The sequence below is a fragment of the Hydra viridissima genome, unplaced genomic scaffold (genome assembly GCF_058129835.1).
Source record: "Hydra viridissima isolate aposymbiotic clone 2 unplaced genomic scaffold, HvirCarnegie_v1 scaffold_3, whole genome shotgun sequence".
NCBI classification, from domain to species: domain Eukaryota; kingdom Metazoa; phylum Cnidaria; class Hydrozoa; order Anthoathecata; family Hydridae; genus Hydra; species Hydra viridissima.
Window position 1 is genome coordinate 7,790,528 of NW_028324302.1, and position 23,081 is coordinate 7,813,608.

The 23,081-nt window shown below is 28.7% G+C and overlaps 1 protein-coding gene across 1 annotated transcript; it reads left to right on the forward strand.

Annotated features, from left to right (window-relative positions):
• The first annotated feature begins 7,518 nt into the window (after nt 1–7,518).
• LOC145180271 (S-adenosylmethionine decarboxylase proenzyme 2-like) lies at nt 7,519–12,908 on the forward strand. Its single transcript, XM_090081104.1, has 7 exons — nt 7,519–7,881; nt 9,063–9,149; nt 10,009–10,135; nt 10,431–10,533; nt 10,664–10,848; nt 12,319–12,564; nt 12,737–12,908. The coding sequence occupies exons 1-7, from the start codon at nt 7,757–7,759 to the stop codon at nt 12,884–12,886; spliced, it is 1,023 nt and encodes a 340-aa protein (XP_089937230.1). The 5' UTR covers nt 7,519–7,756; the 3' UTR covers nt 12,887–12,908.
• The last annotated feature ends 10,173 nt before the right edge of the window (nt 12,909–23,081 follow it).

Sequence of the window (23,081 nt, forward strand, 5' to 3'; positions counted from 1 at the left end):
ACAAAATAAAATGCGTTCACATTTTTTAGACAGCAAATCGCAAATAACTCTCAGATTCTTTTTCAATCACACAGACCGTTGAAAATTGCGAAATTTATGAAATCGAAATTAGAAATCGATGCGAGTGATCTCAAGCGTAAATAGCGTCTTTCAAGTAAATTTTGCTCGCTAAGTTAAATAAAAACGAGAATTAAAAATCTCTGGTTCGAAAATGGAAACCTGCAAGAAATTTTAGTCTAAATATTATTCATGACTTATACAAAAATAACGAGAAGTAGCGATAGGTAATATATCTCAAAATAAACTTAAAGGTTGAAACGATTTAGTTTATATTATTTATAGTATTTATTTATAATTTGTATTACTTATTTCGCAATTTATAATTAAAGTTTATAGAAAACAAGTTCATTTACTGAAAGTTATTCATTGTAAAATAAAAACTAAAAAAAATTTCATAAACTATAAAAGTTTTGAGACGAAGTGCCTCTGAACATTCCTCTGAACATTCCTCTGCACATTCTTTCATCTGAACATTCCTCTGAAAATTCTTTTATCTGAATGAAACCAAATATTACTAGAACATTTTTTCTAAGTAAATATCGCTTCTCTTAATTTCATTTATTTATTTATTTTTTTATCAATATTTAATTCTGGTAGGTTGAATTTTAGAAAAGTTTTTTATAAGATGGAGTTCGTCGATTACTCTTGGAATCATATGCTTTTGCATATGCATACGTCATATGCAAAAACTTGTGTCAAGGAAGAAAATTCACGCTGAAAATGAGCTCTAAAATGAGCTGTGAAAGACCATCATTGGAGCAGTAAGAAACTGATGGTTTGTTCATTAGTATGAACGAATCGCATGAATGATTTCAACCTAAAAAAATTTTTGCGATGCATACAGCGTTGGTTTACATACTTTAGCTGGCACCAGTTTAAATCGTTTTTGTTCTTGAATTTTGACGCCCTGTGCATTTTTTTGTCTGCTTTGACGCCCTGTGCATTTTTTTGTCTGTTGCCTTTTTAAATAGTTTTTTTTTTTAAATCATAGCAGGAGTGAAACGGGTAGGGTAAAAGTAAGGTGAGTGCAACAGGTACTCAGGAAGTCTCCAGTAAAGAGTATAATTTTAGAATATGTAACCTTCTTTAAAAGTTTTTTTCGAAAATATCAACCAGTGGTCGAGTTTTCAAAATTAACTTTGAAAACTCGACCACTGGTTGATATTTTCGAAAAAAACTTTTGAAAAAAACAAATTGTTAACGGATTTCGTGGATTTTATGCGGAGCAAATCATAAGAACGGGTCTCACGTTCGCAATAAAAATGCGAATATTAAATTCTGTAACCGCGGAGTGAGGAAGCACTCAAGTAACGAGCGTTGTTTGTATGTAAAGATCAAACATCAGAAAAGATCGCATAACGACGCCGTAATACGACGCCAGCCTGTTTTTTGAACGAATATGAATTAATGGGCTCATGACTTCACCAAGGCGTTTGATCATCGTAATGTATAATGTGCGTTCAATAAACAAAGATAAAGTCCTTTAAAAATAAAAAATAAAATATGGTTCCGAAGTATAATCTAATAGAAACCTTCATACGGTATTAAAATTCATAGTAATTTTAAATACCTTGCCAATAATTTGAAGATATATTCGGACCCTAAAATTGAAAAAGACATTTCAATAAACTTAACGCTCGAATGGTTCCTTGCTTTTTTTCAAAACAATGTAAAAGGATCATCATATGCTTCAAATGGATTTTTGCAAATCCTTTTCAGTTTTTTTTTATGTTTCAAGTTTAAAGTAAATTTTTATTGATCTTCTAAAAGATAAACTATTAGAATTTTAAAAATTACAACTTTTAAATTCGAGTAAAATTTATTTCATTTATCAACGAGCTTTACCCGGAATTCAATTATTTTTATAAAAAACTGTTTATTTTCAAAAAGCTGCTTTTTGTGAAAAAATTTTTAATTTTTATATTCTTAACTGAAAATTCACACATTGTGTTGTGGAGTTAATACTTTTATTCAATACTTTTGTATATGGAGTTAAAAACCCTTTCATTGGAAATTTTCACATGAAACAACACACTCCTCGTAAAGAAATGTATCTGTTTAAATTCAGTAAAATTTTTAAATCTCAGGGAATATTTTTGTACCTAATTTTTGCCCTTAAGTCAATAAATACAACGTGTAGTTAGTAACCAGACTAGTCTATGGATAGACTTACAACACAGACATAGACAATTCTGTATGTTGTAATGGACACAACAAATGTTTAATTTTTTGTCCTTGTTGTGTCTATCAAATTTTTGATGGTGTCCTAAGATTGCTCAGTTAAAAAATAATTTTCACTTCATAAGTCTACAAAGCATAATTTTTTGTCTATTTGGTGTCTATGATTTTGTCTAAATTTACTTGATTTCATAAAACCAGAAATATTGATTTTTGCCAATAAAATCTAAATTACCCAAAAAATCCCTTAGAAACAAAAAAGAAAATATACGATACATTATATTTGAATTTTATTTCATGGTAAAAATGACTTTTATGGTGACAAATTTAAAGTGGTGACAAATTTTAGGACGGAATATGACAATAATGTTTATACAAATAGTTGATTTTCCAAAATTTAGATCCAATCATAGTCAGATTCACAGTCTGAGGATAGAATGTTAAGAAAAATCCCAAACTGGAGAGGGCATTTTAAAAATAAATTTTCACGCACATTCACTGTGAACTGAAAAACAACTGAACTGAGTAATTAATGAACTTCAATTGAGCACAAAATAGTCCATTTTGAGGTTTTTAAATAGACATTAACTTTTTAATCAACAGCACACGCTGGACAAAAAATTAAAAAATGAACTTCTGTTAGAAAAATTGTATTTTTAATTTTGTGCTCGTTTTCAGTTTTTGAAACGATGCTGCAGTGAAAATTTAATTACTCGTTATAAGTCCAAATTATATATGAAATAGATCTTCTATACCTCATTAAAAAATCGAGATTGTTCATTTAGTGTCCGTTTTTAAAATGATTGTCTAGAAAGACAAACATTTTTTATAGACAATTCATTTTTGATAGTTGTAATTAAAATTGTTGCAATTAGTGCTTTGTCGAAGTCTATTTTTGTCCTTTTATAATAAGGCCATTAGAGATTGTCTGGTTGCTACGTGTAGTGGGAATAAGTTGCGAGAGAAGCCAGGGAAATAGGTTGCGCGAGAAGCCAGGGGAATAGGTTGCAAGAGAAGCCAGGGGAATTAGGGAGATTATCTTGTTGTTGTTTTGAACGTAAGATTTTCATCTTGGGGATAACCTGGAAGCAGTATGTTAAAAATAGTCGCTAATGGATTTTTTTTTGTATTTAAAATTTAATCTTGTACTCCAGGTGATGAGTTGCCACTTAATCTTATCTTCTTTTTTTTAATGTTTCAAAAGAAATACTTTTAAATCGGAAATTTTCTTCATTCAAGTTTCAATTGCATGAAAATAACACCACCCCAGTTTTTTTGGGAGTTCAAGCTATAGAACTATAGAAAAGTCTGAGTTATAACGCTTCGCTCTTAAGGTGGTCCTATACTAATAAAACCAAAATTTTAAAAATACACTCATATTTTATGATTTTCATATAAGAAATAGTGTTTTATATTAAAAGCACAGTAAAGGAAAAAAAAATAAAAAAATTTTGGGTCCATGAACCCTAAAAATGGACTAAGCGCTGCAATAAACAGCCTGTAAACTAATAATGGTATGATCATGAAATTTTCACAGCTTTTTAATATCAGATGATTACACTCACCCTGCCAAAATCAAATAATTTAACAAACTATTGAAGCTTTTGTAAGAAAACAGGCTTAAGGCCTAAAAAAAAGCCCTGAAAAGGCTTAGAACCTAGACCTTATTTTTAGAACCAGTTAACTAACATGAATTCTTTTGGTAAGGTGAATGTGCATATATATAATAAACAACTCCTGAAAATTTCAACACAATCAGACAAACCAATCTCAAGATATTTATCGCAGCGTGCTTAAAACTCACATATTGAGAAAAACAATTATAAAGATTTTTAATGAAAAAAAAATTTTTCAATATATAAAAAGGTCAAAAAATTATTGAAAAACAAAACGACTTGAGCATTATTGAAAACACAGAAAAAAAAAGTGAAAACTCTGATATTTGAAAAACAGTTAACCAAAATAGAATTATTCAATGAAAAAAAGCTTGAATATAAAAAGATAATATACAATAACTACGTTACAAAATACAATAACTGCCTTAACATAAATTTAATTTTAAAAATAACAAAAAACTAATATCTAAAAAAATCCTGCTTCATAAGATACACCTTCACTTTCATTTACTTTATCTGTAAAACCTTTTCGTTGGGCACAAAGCAGCTTTCTTCTTTGTTTTATTGAGTCAAGCGACTTCTTTTCCATCATCTTTATTCTTTCTTGGTCTATTTTGGTACAGTACTGAGTAGCAAATATACCTGGTGTAACATTTAAATTTTCAAATATGTTCAATATACCAGAAATACCATCATTAAATGAAATTACTGCTGATGCAACACTTATTTCTAAAGTGGTACGGCAAACAAAAATCTCTTTAGGACAACGCTTCCAAATGATAGCCTTAATAGATTCATTTGAGTTTTGAGTTTTGCCATGTAAACATCTACTAAGAAGCTTATCATCACTAAGGTCAAGAAAAATGGGTTTAATTTTATCCCTAATAATAATTGGTATTCCAGGTTTTTCCTTGTAAGTTTTTGTGTTATTAATCTTATCACACTGATATTTACACCAAGAGTCATTAGTTTGAGGACACATATAGTGTCGTAGTTCCAAACTCAAAGCATCTGAGCAGTGAAACAAAACAGCACCAATTGCTTTTTTCATTTGGTAAACTGTTGAACCAGTACTTTTACGCACTGCAATACCATAATAATTTTGAAGTTTATTAATAAACTTATCAGTTAATCGACCTTTACCTCCTAATGATTTGCCATCTGCCAACTTGGTTTTGTTGGTGGATTTGAGTTTACGTAGTCTATTACCAACTCATTTTTGCACATGTCCTACACATTCTAATTTTTCAACAATCAAACCTGGGTAGGGATCACTTTTTAAAACCTCAGCATATGCTTTGGAATCCCCATCTCCAATGTAATGAGTATATCGAAGTCCCCTTTTGTCTATAGATTTCATAAAACAATCTACAATTCCGGAAACTTCCATAGATCCAGCAGATCCTTCGTGATTAATTAAACAATCATGAGTTTCCAAAAAATTTTCATAAAGTTCTGGATCGCTATCTTTTCTTGATTCCCATGATGTACAGGCATTGCATATTTTTGAAAGAACTCGATAGTCAACACATTTCCATGAGTCACTAGCAATAACAGTAACAACACCATTAAGTAAGGAATGACCCCTTTTTTGCCAAGTTCCATCACAGGAAACAACTACATCAGCTAATACATTAATATCAAAATCATTTGGTTGGATATTGTTGTTAAGATATCGAAATTCATTTGTTGCATTTTTCATTTTCACATCAGCTACACTTTGGTATATCATATGAATTTTATCTTGAATATCATTAAATGCTTTTATGTTAATTGGAGGAGGTAAGTTCATTAGACCACAAAATTTTTCCAAACTAGAATGACCTTTTCCTATCTCTCTTATGGCAACAACAGATCTATTATTTATTTCAAATGGTGACATTCCTGGACCTTGCTTTTCAATCTCTTTGCTAGAATAAAAAGACTGTTTCCAATCGCACGAAGATGTTGTACAAGAAATGTTTAAAAACACAGCCAAGCCTTTCTTTTTTGATAAATCAGTTGAGATTTTAATTGAATTATTATGACATTGAGGACAATGTCCAATCAAAGTAACAATTGATTTTAAAATGTCTGTGTCAATAAGTATAAAGCATGAAGGCAATTTATTTGAATCATTATTTTTTGCATTACTATTTTTACTGCTATGTGATAACTTTTTTGAAGATGTTGATGTCAAGATATTTGATTGAGTTGAGTTAGTGATTTCCAATTTAGAAGTTAAATTGATGCTGACTGTTGATGCTGAGGAAAATTGATTTCCTCTAAAGTACTTTTTTTTGAAAATCCTGTTACCACCTGCTTTCCTTCTTAAATTTGAATCACATTTATTTTTTCCCATAATAAAAACAAGCACGAGGCACAAAGTATAACTCAAAGCTGATTTTTCTATAAGTAATATATGTAAACATAGTAATTGTACTTAAAAATCATGGCTTATTTAGGAAAATAAACATGAAACAGTTACTGGCACCAGTGTCAAAAACTAAAAGTAAATGGCGCAATATTCTAAAACGCCTATTTTCTAATATAAACAACCCGTTGCTAAGGCCGTTGCTAAGAAAATTATTTAACTTCACTGTGAAACTTGCTATTTTAGAGCATTTTTAAATTCACTCCCTATAATGATCTATATATATTTAGAATGTAGAATGTTTGGGCTTCAAGAATATGCAATTTTTGAAAAATCGATTTTTTTGATTTTTTTTAGTATAGGACCACCTTAAAAGATAAAATCAGTAATTCTCATAACGGTTAGTGAAGGCAACATAGTTGAAGTTAATTTTTTGAATATTGAAGTTTTTCTCAGAAAATAATATTTTCCATGAAAATATTGCGGAATACTTTATTTTTTACTAAACTTTTATTTTTCTGGAAAAATTTAATAATGAAAAATAGCTCAGGAAGGCAAAAGTAGACAAACTTTACTTAGTACACTCCGATTTATATAATTATATTACTTATTTTGATAAAAAATTTTCTATTCTACTTGCTTCTCCCCGAAAGTATGACCCATTCTTTTAAAAAGCTGGTCAAGCTCCTGGATACAATTATGCATGCATACATACATACATACATACATACATACATACATACATACATACATACATACATACATACATACATACATACATACATACATACATACATACATACATACATACATACATACATACATACATACATACATACATACATACATACATACATACATACATACATACATACATTTTTTTGTATTTACATAGGTTGTTATACTAATAAATCTAAATAAGTGGCATGTAATAGGTTATTTGGTTGCTAAGCAGCCGTTTATCTTACGTATTATTTTATTTTTTAAATTTCTGGTTTTAAAATGATTAGTTAAACACGGTAAGATTTTTTTTCTTTTAAATGTTCTGTTAAAAAAAACGTTTTTTTGTTTTAAAACAATATTTTCTGTGATATTTAAAATGTATCCTATTTAGTATTTAAGTCAAAGTTTGAAATGTTCCCTCTATTCATGACGATACCTCGTTTTCGCCCTATCGAAAATACGGATTTTCAGTTTTGTCATATTTAACAGAACATGTTGCTTGGAGACTCATGGATATTTTATCAATACTATTCAGTGTATGAATAATTAGCGGAACTCAATTGAAGTTAATATTTTAAACCACAACATTTAGCTCCACTCGTGTCTTGGTCTTCACTATGAGCTAGAAGTAAATTTCATGCAGACGCTTGTTGTTGAATATATTAAACTTTTTCCACCCTAAGGGTTGTAGATTCTGACCGCTCAGGGTCAGAGTAAATAATGTTCTAGCGATTTGCTACGATATAATAGTTATACCTACAGTTGCAAGAAAATCTGAGGTTGTTTGGTTTAAATTTGTCATCAAACTTGTGTTTTATATTTTGTCATGATCGAAAAGTTTGAGCACATAAATCAAGCGTGCTTTTTTGAAGGAACTGAGAAGCTTCTGGAAATATGGTTTCAAGGTGATGGTAACAACATAGAGGAAGAAGATTTGCGTAACATTCCCAGGTAGTGTAGTAATAAGTAAAAAAATATAAAGGATTGCAATGTAATGTTTATAGTAATAAGTATAAAAATATAAAGGATTGCAATGTAAGGTTTAGCTAAACAAAAGTTGAAACTGTCAAAGCTCAATTGCTAATCAGTCTTCTTAGATTAAGTAGCCAGACTTTGTGTTTTCTTTAAATCTGAAAGTGTAGCTGAAACTATTAAAGTTTCTAGTTTTAAATTAATTGCATGAAAATCTTTATTATATTTGTTACATGTATTTATGTATGTATGTATGTATGTATGTATGTATGTATGTATGTATGTATGTATGTATGTATGTATGTATGTATGTATGTATGTATGTATGTATGTATGTATATCAAATGTAATGAATTTTTTCACATGTATATAATTCTTTGTAAATATTTAAGTATACAAGAAACTATGAAATTTTGTAACAGTTCAAGGAAGTAAAGCTGAAGTGAATAAAAAAACTTTAAAACTTGAAATGAAAAATAAAAAATTTATCTAGTCTGTTCGATAAATATAGATAAATTCAAAAGCCAAAATAAGGAGTAGAAAGAAGATGAAAAAGAAAGGAAATAAAAGAAAAATATGTTTTGCTAAAGTTCATACTTAATGTATAAATTATTAATAAAGCAAAATTTTCAATTATGCATTATCATTTTATGAAGAAGCTTAATGCTTCATAAAATGATAATTTATAATTGAAATGCCTTATAATTAATTCATTAAATATAAGCAACACATACATACAATGACACTGCCATTAATGTTTTAGCAAATGATTGTTTAAAACTTATGTAAGCCCTTTGACTATGTAAATTTGTTAAAATCAAAGTTTTTACTCTAGATTGACATTTTGGTCATTCCTGTTGTGAAAGACTTATAAACAGTTATTTAAAAAAACATTTAAAATTTTTATTTTTATAAAGTAAGATGGTTATTTAAACAAAGATATTTAGATAAACATCTTTCTTTTTAAAAATAAAAATTTTGACACAACAATTTTCACTTAATTATAATGAGCATATTTCTTAACTAAGTTTGAATTTATTTTTTGATCAGTGAATTCTTGCATTTTTAAATACCTAAACCCAAGTACTTAGGTTTGGATGTTGCATGCATTCTACATGGATTTTTATCATTGAATTATATTGTTAATGGTTTTGTTTCAGATGCGAGCTAGATGACTTGCTAAAAATTGTTAATGCTGAAATAGTCAGTATTAAAAAGAATGAATTCATTGATTCATATGTTTTAAGGTAAGTTTTCATTTTACAGAATGCTGCAATACAATACTGACTAAGATTTGCAACCTTTTTTCTATTTGCATACAATTTTATTAAATATCAAAATGAATAAGTAATAAAATATAAATATAGAGGTCACTAATTGATGCAATCAGTTATTAATCATGTTTTTTGATGGTTAAAAAAAAATTGAGTATCAAAAAAAGTTTTGTATTTTTGTATGTTTTTAGAAAGGTTTTTTAAGTTTTTCATATATATATATATATATATATATATATATATATATATATATATATATATATATATATATATATATATATACACACACACACACACACACACACACACACACACACACACACACACACACACACACACACACACACACACACACACACACACACACACACACACACACAGACCTAAAACTACATTTTAAATTAGATAATACTTAATTACAAACTTAAGCTAAAAAGTTCATTGATAGACCAAGTTGGATTTAAAATGCAAAATATTATTAAATCCACCATGACAATTATGATATTTTGGTTTCACATTAACAGTTCTTTAAATATTAACAGTCTCTTTCATATTTTATGTTATTATACTACTATGTAGTTATCCCCTATATTTGTTTATTTCAACTTATCCAATAATTTTATTTCAATCATTTATTTTTACTAACTATACCACTGAACATATATATATATATATATATATATATATATATATATATATATATATATATATATGTATGTATGTATGTATGTATGTATGTATGTATGTATGTATGTATGTATGTATGTATGTATGTATGTATGTATGTATGTGGGTGTGTGTTGTGTGTGTACATGATGTTAATTTTCTTCAGTGAAAGCAGCATGTTTATCACTAAAGATCGATTTATAATCAAAACATGCGGAATAATTAAGCTTTTGGAATCAGTTCATCCAATTATGCAGCTTGCTAAGAAATATGGAAAATTACCTTTTGTTCAGGTTTTTAATACTTAAATTATTATTATATATTTTTAAATTTTTACTAGTCAGTTTAGGATTGTTCCATTAAATACTATATCATATCATGTAAAAAGAAATGTATAGCTTACAGTTTCATATTGATGCTGACTATATAATGTTAGGTTTTTTAAAAGTGAATTTAATAGTTTTAGTTCTTTAAGAAGTTTCTGTAATATAAAATAGTAAATCAAAAGTACATATTATCATGTCTATGTATGTTCAATCAGTGTAAACAAATGACAAAAAAGTTTATTTTGAATTTATTCTCATCTAGAATTTTTTTTATTCTCGGCGGGCCTATCTTCGACCAAATGAACAAATCGGGGTACATAAGACTTTTAATGATGAAGTTAATTATCTTAAGCTCTTTATCCCACGTGAGATTTTGTTCTTTTATTGTCATATTTTTATACTGCTAAAAAGATTTTTGCATTTTCATATTCTTGTAATGGTAAAAATTCTTATGCTTTTTAAAAAATTTAACTTTGAGAGTTTTATTATACTCAGATGGAACTGGTTACTCAATGGGTCAAAATGAAAGCGATCAGTGGTTTTTGTATACCACCGATAACACTTATGAAGGTCCACAAGTAGGTGATACTACTCTTGAAATACTTATGTCAGATTTAGATAAAGAAGCTATGCTCCAGTTCACCAAAATGAAAAATCCAAGCTGTGAAGAAATGATACGGGTAAATCACATTTTTTCTTTTTTTCATGTCTTTATTTTTTTGCTTGTTTAAACATGGCTCAGCCTATTTTTATCTTTTATTATTATCTTTGGTGGTTTTTTAGTCAACTATGGAAAAAGGAATATAATTAATAATTGGATATATTTATTTGTATATAATTTTTATACACTACTGCTCAAAAGTATGTCTCTTCCAAATATTTAATAATAGTTAGATAGGAAATAAGTAAACTCTTAATGTGTATTATTTAAAGTATATTTTCAGATATGAATAATAATTGCATTAGACTAATAATTCTACATTTAGTACATTTTAGACTAATCTACATTTCCACCTTTGTTTTTGATAAGAGAACTGTGGCGGCCTAATCATAATTTTAATTACTCCTTTCACTGACAATTTCTCCAAATAGTCTTTGTAGAGCTTGGCAGTGTTTTCAGATCACTCTCTAGCTGGAGCATAAAGTCCTACCCAAAGATATCCAGTCCAGTTGGTACCATTTGATTTTCCAGTCCCTCTGGATATTGATCTTTATTTCATCTTTTTTTTTTTTTTTTTTTTTTGTAGATATTACAAACTGGATTGCCACTAAAGCAGTACCAGTCTGATTCCCTCTCTTGCTAATCTATGGTGAGAGCCAAAAACTTCAAAGTTAGGCTAATCACTAGATAAGAATGTCTTTCTGTCTTCATATTTCCAGTTTATACATTCTTAGGCTCATTGCAATCTTTTCTGCCTATTAAGAGTTTTTACAGATACAGATACCTGCCATGAAGTTCTCCTTTTTGCAGTCTTTATTTCATTGTTGGTGCAATAATATCTTTTTCTCTTTTTTCAACTGAGCAGTAGAGCTTCTATAATGCATACTGTTTAACACTATATTCCCGGCCTCAGAAGAAATTGTGATCCTGGGTCATGTTTTGTTGAATACACAATCAAACAAATTGTAGTTATAAATTTCAGATTTTAGTCAATGGTTCTTGGTATTTTCAGGCCAAACAAAATTTTTGTGGTTACTTGTACGATATTTTATTTTAAGCAATTCTTAATGAACACATTTACTCTTCATTTCACAAAATTTTTATCCATGAACACTAAAACTCCTTAGCAAAAATGTGTCATAAAAAGCAGATTCTAAAGTTAAAAGATAACTTGAATAAATTTGTTTATTGATTAGTAAACTATAGTATTATCTAAACTCAATAAGAAAGTTAAGCAACCTATTTCAAAATAAGCTGAAATGTTTAACAAAAAAATAGATAACGGTTTACTTATTGATAACTCAGGTATATTTTGCTACCATCCATATAATATATATGTATACAGAATTTGAATATAAATAAAAGCAATATTAAAATAAGTAGTTGATCAAAATTAGGCAAGCAAAAACTTATGAGTGGTAGTTTAGTTATTGGTTTCTTCTCTTTAATCATACATTTATGTCAAGATTTTTAGAAATATCTTTTTCAGAACACTGGTATCTCGAAGATTATACCTGGATCTATGAATGACGGTCTTGTATTTGACCCGATAGGGTTCTCGTTGAACGGTCTATTCAGAGAGAATTACTATACGATTCATGTTACTCCTCAGCCCATTTGTTCTTATGTAAGTTTTGAAACAAATATCCACTTGAAGAATTACAATAGTTTGATCAATCGCGTCTTACGCATATTCAAACCAGGAAATTTTATCATCACATTCTTTAAGAACAAGGTGAATAAGTTTTTTTTTTAATAACAACTATTTTTATTTTTTTTATTATTATTATTATTATTATTATTGTTATTATTATTATTATTATTATTATTATTATTATTATTATTATTATTATTATTATTATTATTAATATTAATATTTGCAAACTTTGCTTTTCACTTACTCATAGTTTTCTTCAAGTGGAACTGTCTGTGAAATTATGGATAGAGACTGTATATCTGGATATATATGCGATGACACCTTTAATCTGCAACTGAAGAATTACTCACTTGTTTACATGCACTACGTTAGGGACAGCGAGAAGTTTTGTATTAAATAATCAAATATATTTAAAAAAAAAAGAGATGTAAAAAATAATATATATTTCATTTAGTATGAAATAAGAGAATTTCTTTTTATTATTTTTGTTGTTTTTGTTATTGTTGTTGTTGTTGTTGTTGTTGTCGTTGTTGTTGTTGTTATTGTTTCTTTCAATTCTTTTCTATTTTTTTTTTAATTTTTTTTTATTTTATTCTTTTTTTTTTGGTAGTTAAAAACGAGAAATGTGATTTTAAGTCTTGTAAAAATTTTAATTTTATGAAGATTACTTAAACTTTTCGATGGTATTTTTTACACCTTAAAATCTCTCACGTAAAAATGAAGAAAAGAATGCCGCCAAGAAAATATTAAACATTTCGGTTAAAAATGTGAAACACTCTTGATCAATACTTAGAAAATTGTTCATGTGGTGACCATAAGTCTGGAATTAGACCTGTTTGATGATGATAGTATAGTCAGTCACTCCTAGTCGTAGAAATGCACAAATTTTAATGGTTCCTTACCGATATCACTACGTTTTTTATCTTAAAAATTACATAGGGGGCAACAAAATAGTTCGCTGTGTGTTAAATCTAGGAAATTAAAAATCGCAAATCTTTATAAGAAGTTTAATAACTTATCCTAAAATCTTTCCATCAAAAGTCTTTTGAGTTCTTTACGCGTCAAGTTCTTTAAAATATTCTCTCAACAAAAAGAAAAAAAGTTCAGAGTTTTCTTTTATTAAAATCCAACTGTAAGAAAGTAGAACTTTTGAGACTGTACTTTTATCAAGAAAGCGAGTTTGATTAAAATCCAACTGTAAGAAAGTAGAACTTTTGAGACTGTACTTTTATCAAGAAAGCGAGTTTGATTAAAATCCAACTGTAAGAAAGTAGAACTTTTGAAACTGTACTTTTATCAAGAAAGCGAGTTTGATTATAAATTTCAAGTAAAGACAATCTTAATCATGTAAATAGGTTTGTAAACTATTCGAGTGAAATGCTTTAAAATATAAACCTAGTTACTCATCATGTAAAGTATGTCTGTGATATCAGGGAGTGGCTTATATCAATTACGAAATTGTGTTTTGCTGGCATTTAAAAAAGTGCAAGTATTCCTTTACGTCAGTAGCGGACTGGCAAACTTGAGCGGCCCGGGAAACCCCAAGTGGACCGGCGTCAAAAAAAAAACAATATAATATAAAATAACATTTTAATATAATATTACATATAAATACATACTTAATAAAAAATAAATAAACAAAAGATTCTTAACCATTTAAATATTTACTAATACCAGGAGCATTTTCTCTTATTTTATCTATTATTGTATAATTATTTAAATTAACCAAAATATCCTTCTCTATCGCCATAAGCATCAAAAACTGCAAATTATCTTGTGACAAGGAAGATCTGAGTCTATTTTTTATAATTTTTAATTTGGAAAAACTACGTTCACAAGCTACACTGTCCTCCAAAACATTAGCAACTAAATTAAAAAATGCATTTTTTCTTTTTTGAATACTAATTACAGCAATTTTATTTTTTTAATTACGCTTTAAATACAAAAAATGCTTAATATTACATGTAAGAAAAAAGATTTGTACATAATAAGACTACTTGAAAATGATTAAGCTTGTTTTTTTGTTTTTATTGGTATTTTAACGCAAAAACGTGGTCCTCCAAAACATTAGCAACTTTTTATAATTACTCACAAAAACTCACGGAAAATCAGCAGGACAAGTGTGGAAATAATGCCCAAGGGAATTCTAGAGTTGTAATTATTAGTACTTAACCAATGAGAATTAGCTAATTGTTAATTTTTGTCCAGAGATGAATATGGAGTGTTGTAATTATTACAATATAAATTTAAGATCGCAAATATATGCTGTTTTGGATAATAATGGCAGGAAACAAGTAGTTTAGCTTTTCGAGAACGTATTGTAAAAGATTACAAGAAAGGAGACAAACAAAAGGAAATCGCAACGAAATATTCGATTAACAAGTCAATTGTATGTCGAATAATCAAACGATTTAATAAAGGTAGTCCTTTAGAAACAGAACATAAGGGCGGAAGACCACTCAAAACATGTCGTTTCACCGATCGAAAAATTATTCGTCATGTTAAAAAAAATCATTTTGACAGCGCTAATGATGCTATTAAAAAACTGAAGCTTTCCGTGTCTCAAAATACAGTTTGTAGACGGTTAGAACTTTCAGGACTTTTGAGCTTTAGAACAGAAAAAAAACCTTTCATTTTTCAGAAGAATAGAAAAGCTAGAATTGAGTTTGCAAATTCTCATAGAGACTAGACTATAAATGATTGGAATAGAGTACTCTGGAGCGATGAATCAAAGTACAATTTGAAAGGTCCTGATGGAAATTTAAAGGTACGTAGACCTAAAGGTAAACGCTTAGATCCTAAATACACAAGAGGAACAATCAAGCATGGTGATGGAAAAAGTGCAATAATTTGGGGTTGTTTTTCTGGTTTTAGTGGAGTTGGAACTATTTACCGAATAAATGGCATTATTGATCAGTATGTTTATCGTGATATTCTCAAGGAAAAAGTGGTTCCTCATACTAATAATAGCATGCCTCTTTTATGGACATTTCAACAAGACAACGACCCCAAACACACCTCTAAACTCGTTAAAGAATGGTTTGAAACAAATCAAATTAAAGTAATCAAATGGCTAGCTCAATCACCTGATCTCAATCCAATTGAAAATTTATGGTACCAAGTTGAACTCTCCCTAAAACACAAAGGACCCTTCAAAAACGCCGATGAGCTATCTAAAGCTATTGAAACCACTTGGAATGAGATTACACAAGAAATAGTTAATAAACTCGTAAAGTCTATGCCGAGAAGATGTTCCTTGATCCTAAAAAGTAAAGGATATGCCATTAACTATTGATATTAACATTTTTTAGGGTAGTTTTAAAAAAGTTGCTAATGTTTTGGAGGACCACGTTTTTGCGTTAAAATACCAATTCAAACAAAAATTCACGTTTATTTTTTTTCAAGTAGTCTTATTATGTTAAAATTTTTTTTCTCATATGTAACATTAACCATTTTTTTCATTTAAAGCGTGATTAAAAAAACAAAATTGCTGTTATAAGTAATCAAAGTAGAAATTTTTTAAAATTTTATTTGGTTGCTAATGTTTTGGAGAACAGTGTACTTGCGTCGAAGATAATGTTAAAATAAATTTATATGCAAAATAAACATTGCTGTATACTTTGCTATATAAATTATATTTAGCCAAGAAATTAAAACAGCAATAAATACAATTTTTGCAACTCTTTTTGTTTTTGAGGCATACTTCACTTATTATTTCTGAATCTGAATCAGTTAATTCATCGGTGTTATATATATCTTGCATAGATATTTTAAAGTCGTCCCATTTTGTCATTAAATCAGTTAATTCCTCCCTTAAATTTGACGCTGTAGCTGTTTTATGATATTTTACTTGTAATTTACTGAGCTCTTCTAAACTGTTTTCTGAACATTTATTGTCGGTAAAACTTTTAGGGTCTAATATTACCATGTCTGCATATAATTTTCCATGATTTTTAAAACGGTTTTCTATAGTATTTATTGTGGTATCCATAATTACGTTAAACGTGGTTATTTTATATTTTTCGATAGGGTTTTGAAATTCATGATCTTCGGTTATTTCGTCGGGCATTCTCTTTCGTCGTCTAAATCTCTCTTCTGGTATATCTTCTTCGACAATTATTTCACAATTTTCCTCTTCAAGTAGTGTATTCGCATGTTTAGCAAATGAATTTGACTTTTCTTTTATATTACTAAAATCACGTGAAAATTTTTTTAACGAATTTAATGTGGAAGTTACCATGTTATAAGCTGTTAAATAATTTAAATTGCTGGTTTTTAAATATTTAGATAACGGTCCAATATATTGAAAAATTTTTAAATAATTATGCGCTGTAAGTATAACTTTAAAATTTCAATAAAGACTCAATTAGTGTTGATGCAGTGTGTCTAATTTGAGCATTGAAAGATACATTAGACACAAAATAATTTAAAGTTATCAATAAGTCTACATATAATGAGGTTTCTTTGTTACCATAATGCCCAAAAAATTTTTTAAGTGCTGTTTCTTTTGCTGACCATCTTGCTTCACCTATAACGTTAAGTCTCTGATACCTTATTTTTACACGGGTGTTTTCCCAAACATCCATACGTTGATTAGATTCTCTTAGAAATACGGCACACGAGTTTAGTAATTGAAAGAAAGAAGTACCTTCAATTACCGAACTAGTAGCATCTGTGACAACTAAATTCAATACGTGGGCATAACACCAAACGTGAATTTGACCAGGCGATTCTTTACTTAACCAACTGGTGAAGCCATTATACTGTCCACTCATGTTTGCTGCTCCGTCTGTCGAATTACCGATACAATTTTTAATATGTAATCCACGGTTTTTAATAAAAGTACTAATTAAATTGCACATGTCTTTTCCTGTAGACGATTTGCAATTTAAAACAGCTACTACACGTTCATAAATATTTCCCTTTACATATCGGACTACAATTGAGCACTGATCCTTTTGTGTTATGTCCTGTGTGGTGTCAATTTGCAAAGAAAAAATACCTGCTTCCTGTATATCTAACAAAATGCTATCTTGAATTAATTTTCCACCGGCCAAAATTACCTGGTTAATAGTAGATTTTGAAATTAATGTAATGAAACTGCCTCTACCTTTAGTTCCCGCAGATGCTTCATTATTTGTCTTCTTTTCTTTGATGACTCTTGATAAATGTAATTTTAAAACAGCGTCATATTTAGAGAGTAGCAATATTATTTCTAAAAAGTTACCATGATCTTCTTGATTATTTTCAAGTGAAAGTGAAGAAACAGATTCAGATCGGTGAGCGCGAAAAGCTAATCCTCTTTTTCCAATTAATTTTACAACATCTATAATTCTTTCAATACTTGCTTTCGTTCAATAATATTTTTCTGACGTATGCTTCCTTCATTTGTGAACATTAAGTTATAAATATCTTTGCCTTTAGATTTGAGCATTTGACAATTTACACAATTTTCATGAGTTTTACTATTTTCATGTTCTTTAACACGTTGCAAAGTGTGCCTCCAGTCCGTCATTCCACGATTTACAAACGAACACTCGTTTGTAATATCACTGTAAGCCAAACACATGGTTTAATATAGAGCATTTTTTTCCAAACTATATGATAGCCAACGCCTATTTACTTTATCTTCTCTATAAAATATTAAATTTAGTTTAAAAGGTAAATTAGTAATGTCATCAATGGTTGGTTGGCGTGGATGTTTTTTAAAAAACTCTTCATAATTTTGATTTCCTGGCCTTATGAAATAATTATCTGATAAGAAATTAAACATTTTGTTTGTTGGTGTTATCATTTCATTATTGGCCTGGGTGGAAATTGAAACTGAAGTTATTTCTTTGAGAATTGATGTTTCAACTTTATCTGCGCCAATGGGACACATAATAGTATCATCATTCCTCAAAACTGATGAACTTAAATCCAAATCTTTATTCAAATTTTCAATATCAAATGCATTGATCTTAGAAGTTGAAGCAAACATATCACTTAATTTAAGAGTATTTTTAGCAGCTTCTTGCATGATCTTTTGTCGCTTTTCTCTCTCTTTTTAAGCGCCTCCTTTAAATTTTCTTTTTTCCATTTTTTCTAAATAGTAAACGTAAATAATTTAACAATATAATACAATAAGAATTTATTTAACCCATTAACACCTAAACAAAAATTAATCGATAATTTATTCTTAAAGTTTGCAGTATACGTTTTAAGAAAATAAGATTTATCAAAAATGTATGAAAAGAACAATAAATCATCTTACATATATATAGTTTATAAAATAATAATAATAATATTATGTAATTAAAATAAAATGAGCACTTTTAGTTGGATGCAGTATAAGTTAACAATTTTGTTTAAATTGTTTCTATATATCAATTCTACGAGCCTGCGTTATTGGGTTAAATATTGGGGAAAAAATAATTAAATAGACAACCTGTTAAGAGTTAATTTTAAATATCACCGGACGAAAGTGCAAGGTGAAAAAATAAAATGAAATAAATGTATAAAGACATATTTTCTCTTTATGTGATTGCAATACCAGTATTTGGTATTTTTATACTATATAAATATAACATTATAATATATATATATATATATATATATATATATATATATATATATATATATATATATATATATATATATATATATATATATATATATATAACCTTATAAAATATTAGAATTAAGAAAAAAAATGAGAATAAGATCTGCCAACAACGTTCTTAAGATTTTTTATTTTTAAAATGCAATCTAAAAAATTTTAAATTTTGTAATTTTAACAATTTTAATAAATTTATAAGATGTATTTTAAACGTTGTTTGACCGGCCCACCGGGAAATGTCCCGGTGTCCCGCCGGCCCAGTCCGCCACTGCTTTACGTGATGTATGGAAAATTATACTTTCACGAGAAGTATGGAAAATCATACTCTCACACCTGATGTAAGGGGAATTTTTTAAGGGAACTTTCATGCGATGTATGGGAAACTTAAGAATGATATTTTTTTGATCAAAAATGAATAACTACGAGGAGTTTTAGTAATCAAATGTCTGAATCACACTATATATTATAGTATGATACATCGTATGATATTATGATACAGATTTTATAATTTGTATAGAGATCATTGTTATCATAATTTTATGTTTTTTGCTCTTATACTAAAAAGGAAAAACATCAAGAGTAAGAAGCAACTATTTTGAGTCTCAGTATGTTTTTGGGTCACTGCAGCAAAAGTCCGTTATTTCAAACATTCACAACTTTGAACAGAATTTTAAGGCCCTAAAGTTTACCTTAAGAAATTGTTGTTTACTAAAGCTTACTTTGAGAAAGCTCTAGAATTTAACTTAAGGAGCAAGAGTTTCTTCGCGTATGTATATTGTTTAAAGCAGTAGTGCGCAAACTGGGGGTCAAACTTGAGGGAAAATAAGTAAAAACAAATAAAGTTTAAATTTTAATTTGATGTTAACTATTTCTGATATTTTATTAAACTTTAAAGAAAGTTGAAAGTTAATAAAATTTCGAATTTCTAAATTAGGCATTCGAAACTCACATACTTTAAATATTATGCAAATTGCGTATATGTTGCATAAAGCAGTGGTGTGTAAACTGGGGGTCGTGAACACATTTTTAGGAGTCGTCAAAGATATTGAAAAGTTATTGTCGGGCAAAGAGGTTCCATGAGATGGCGTAAGAAGGCGTAGATGCTAAAGATCTCAACTTAAACAACTTTAAGACTTCGGATGGTTGGGTACGTTGATGGAATGCACAAAAATGTATCACTTTAAAAAAACTGTAACATTTGAACTGGTCACTAATTTAAAACAGATACCACTACCAAATTTATTGTCTTTTTATGATTTTAGGGACATTTATATAGCTCAATAGTTTAGATTATTCTACAAATGTACGACAAACAAAACATGCAAACTTTAATCTTAAAAGTGCTCAGGTGAAAATTTCATCAAAGTTTTCATGACTGGCAGGCAGTAATAAATGCTCTGAGGGGATAAGATACCAATGTTTGTCATTGAAATAGCCCAAAAGCCACGCAGCTTTAAACGCAATCTCTTTTAGAAAATCTGTAGGCTGTGTCTTAATTTGTGCGATTTATTTAACAAGTTTTGTAAACTTGGGACTTTAATATCAATGAAACACCCTATAAAAGTCCTTTTAAGGGTTAATTGCACATGTCAATTGGAACAATCAACCCTTAAAATCATTTTTACATCCCTAACTTAACTCATGATAATAAAATTAAGCACTTTCTTTTAAGCACCTAAATGATGTTTCTGGCATTTTTCTTGAACTTTGATCAGGTTAAGTTCAAGAAAAATGCCAGACGGATTCTTTAGGTTGCTTTTACATGCTAATAATTTTCTAGAGTGTTTCGTGAGAGTTTTACCAGTATTTGCTCTTTTACACTTGTTGTTTTTGTTGTTTTATGGAGTAATCAGCTTGATGGTTTTCTGCAAAGGACTGTGAGGTGGAGATTCCCTCTTATCCATAACAAAATAGGTGAAGGTAACTTTGTAGAAAGAACCTCCTCCATTAGTTACTAATTTCAAAATGGTAGAGCCAATAAGTTCCCTAGATGCCTGGAAAATATCACTAAATTTATAAACGTTACGATAGTGAAAAAATTTGCGTTTCTAATTGCTGTCAGATAAACTAACATAGTTTGCTGTGAAGTAATCGTCTTTTTTTTTTTTGAAAAAAAAATTGATTTATTTAATTAGAGCTGATCCATGTTTCCATTTAGAGTATCGGTAAAAAAAAAAAAAAAAAAAGTAAATAAATAAAACAGAAGAAATAATACAAAAATTAAAGTTATTTTTCTTTACTTCTGGACTATTTTTCTTAATATTTAAACATTTGAAAAGAAACATGTATGTATGAAGATTGTATGTATGAAGAACATCTTCAAGGATTTCTATAGAATATCTTCATTTTCAGAATCTGAGCCTTTTCCCTGGATGTTTCAAATTAGAGGTTCTCGGTCTCTTTGCAAAGTCTACCAAATATTGCAACTTCAATCGCAAATGTAAATCCAATAGCACCCCAAAGAATGATTTTGACAAGGGTCGGCAACACACAGATTTTACTAGTTTTTCTAAAATTTGTTTAAAAGCAATTTGTTGGTTTCATAGATTACTGACTTTTATTGCTGAATATTGATTTTTTCTTAGGCTTCACTCAGTTATACAATTTTCAGAAGTATCATTACTATAAATGACTGCCAAAATTTGAATGAGGGAGATTCAGTAAAATGCAATACTTTTGTGTTCTGTTGACAAATAGACTCTAAATCTTTAATTCAAATCCAAGATTTATTGTGATTTTATGCAAAAATGAAATAAACAAAAAACACGGGACTTTTAATTTAAAGTTGTTTTTTTAATGCATTTAGGTCAGTGGTTCTTAACCTTTTTAAAGTCGGGGAGCACTTTTGATCATGACAAAAATTTGGGGAGCACTGAAATCAAGGAGTAAAAAAAAAACAAACAAATACACATACGTACGACTTTTTTTGAAAATAAAAGATTATAACATAACAGTTTAAAATGATAACATGACAAACAAATTGTTAATAAACATAAATTTAATAAGTAAAAAAATAACATTGAGCAAAATTTAATTCAGAAAAATAAAAAGATTTAATGTGAAACCTGAGCTTGACGGTTTTTACAAATTTCAGAGATTTTAGGCCTAGTTTTAGAAATAGCTACCCTCAATTCTTCATCCAAATTAGGAAGTTTTGCTCATTTTTTATTTTTTATGTTGGTGACTATCGAGACACCGAGTTTACACAAATATGGTGTTGAAAATTGCAACAAGATTTTAAATGCCTTCATGGATATAGCTGAGTATTCTTCTTGCACAAAGATCCAAAATTCCTCAAGAACCATTTCGGAAAATTTCATTTTAAGTGTGCGATCCGATGGTAGGTTGATTAATTCTTCTTCTTCTTGGTATGACAACTTACTATTTGATGTATCAACCTTGACAAAGGGATTACGTATCCAGTCATATGTTTTTACGTTTATTGATGGAAAATAAAGTTCAATCTTTTCTTCTAATAAAGTTAAATGCTCCGTTACTGCTGAAATAATTTCGTCGGTAGTGTTATCATTAAGAGAAGGAAAGATATCTACTTTCTTCTTCTCCAACACACTGTTAAAAAAATATCGCGTTTTCTACGGAAAATTTCCGGCAGCTACGATGACAAAACTTCCCGTTATTTTACGGAAAAACCCATCACATGTAAACGGAAATTCTGTAAATAAACGGATATTTCCGTTTAAATACAATGGGTTTTTTCCGTTTATTTCCGTTAAATAACGGGAGGTTTTGTCATCGTAGCTGCCGGAAATTTTCCGCATATAAACTGAAATTTCCGTTGAAAATCAATGCGTTTTCCCCGTTAAACAACAGAAAGGTTGTGGCAACTCAACTGCCGTATAGTTTTCGTAAATGAAAGGAATGTTGTTCATATGAAAATTTAAAAAGTGAACATTTTAAATGTAAAATAGATTGAATGTTATCGAAAATATTATCTAAAACAAATCATTTTTGATTTACAATAAAATATTAAATTTTC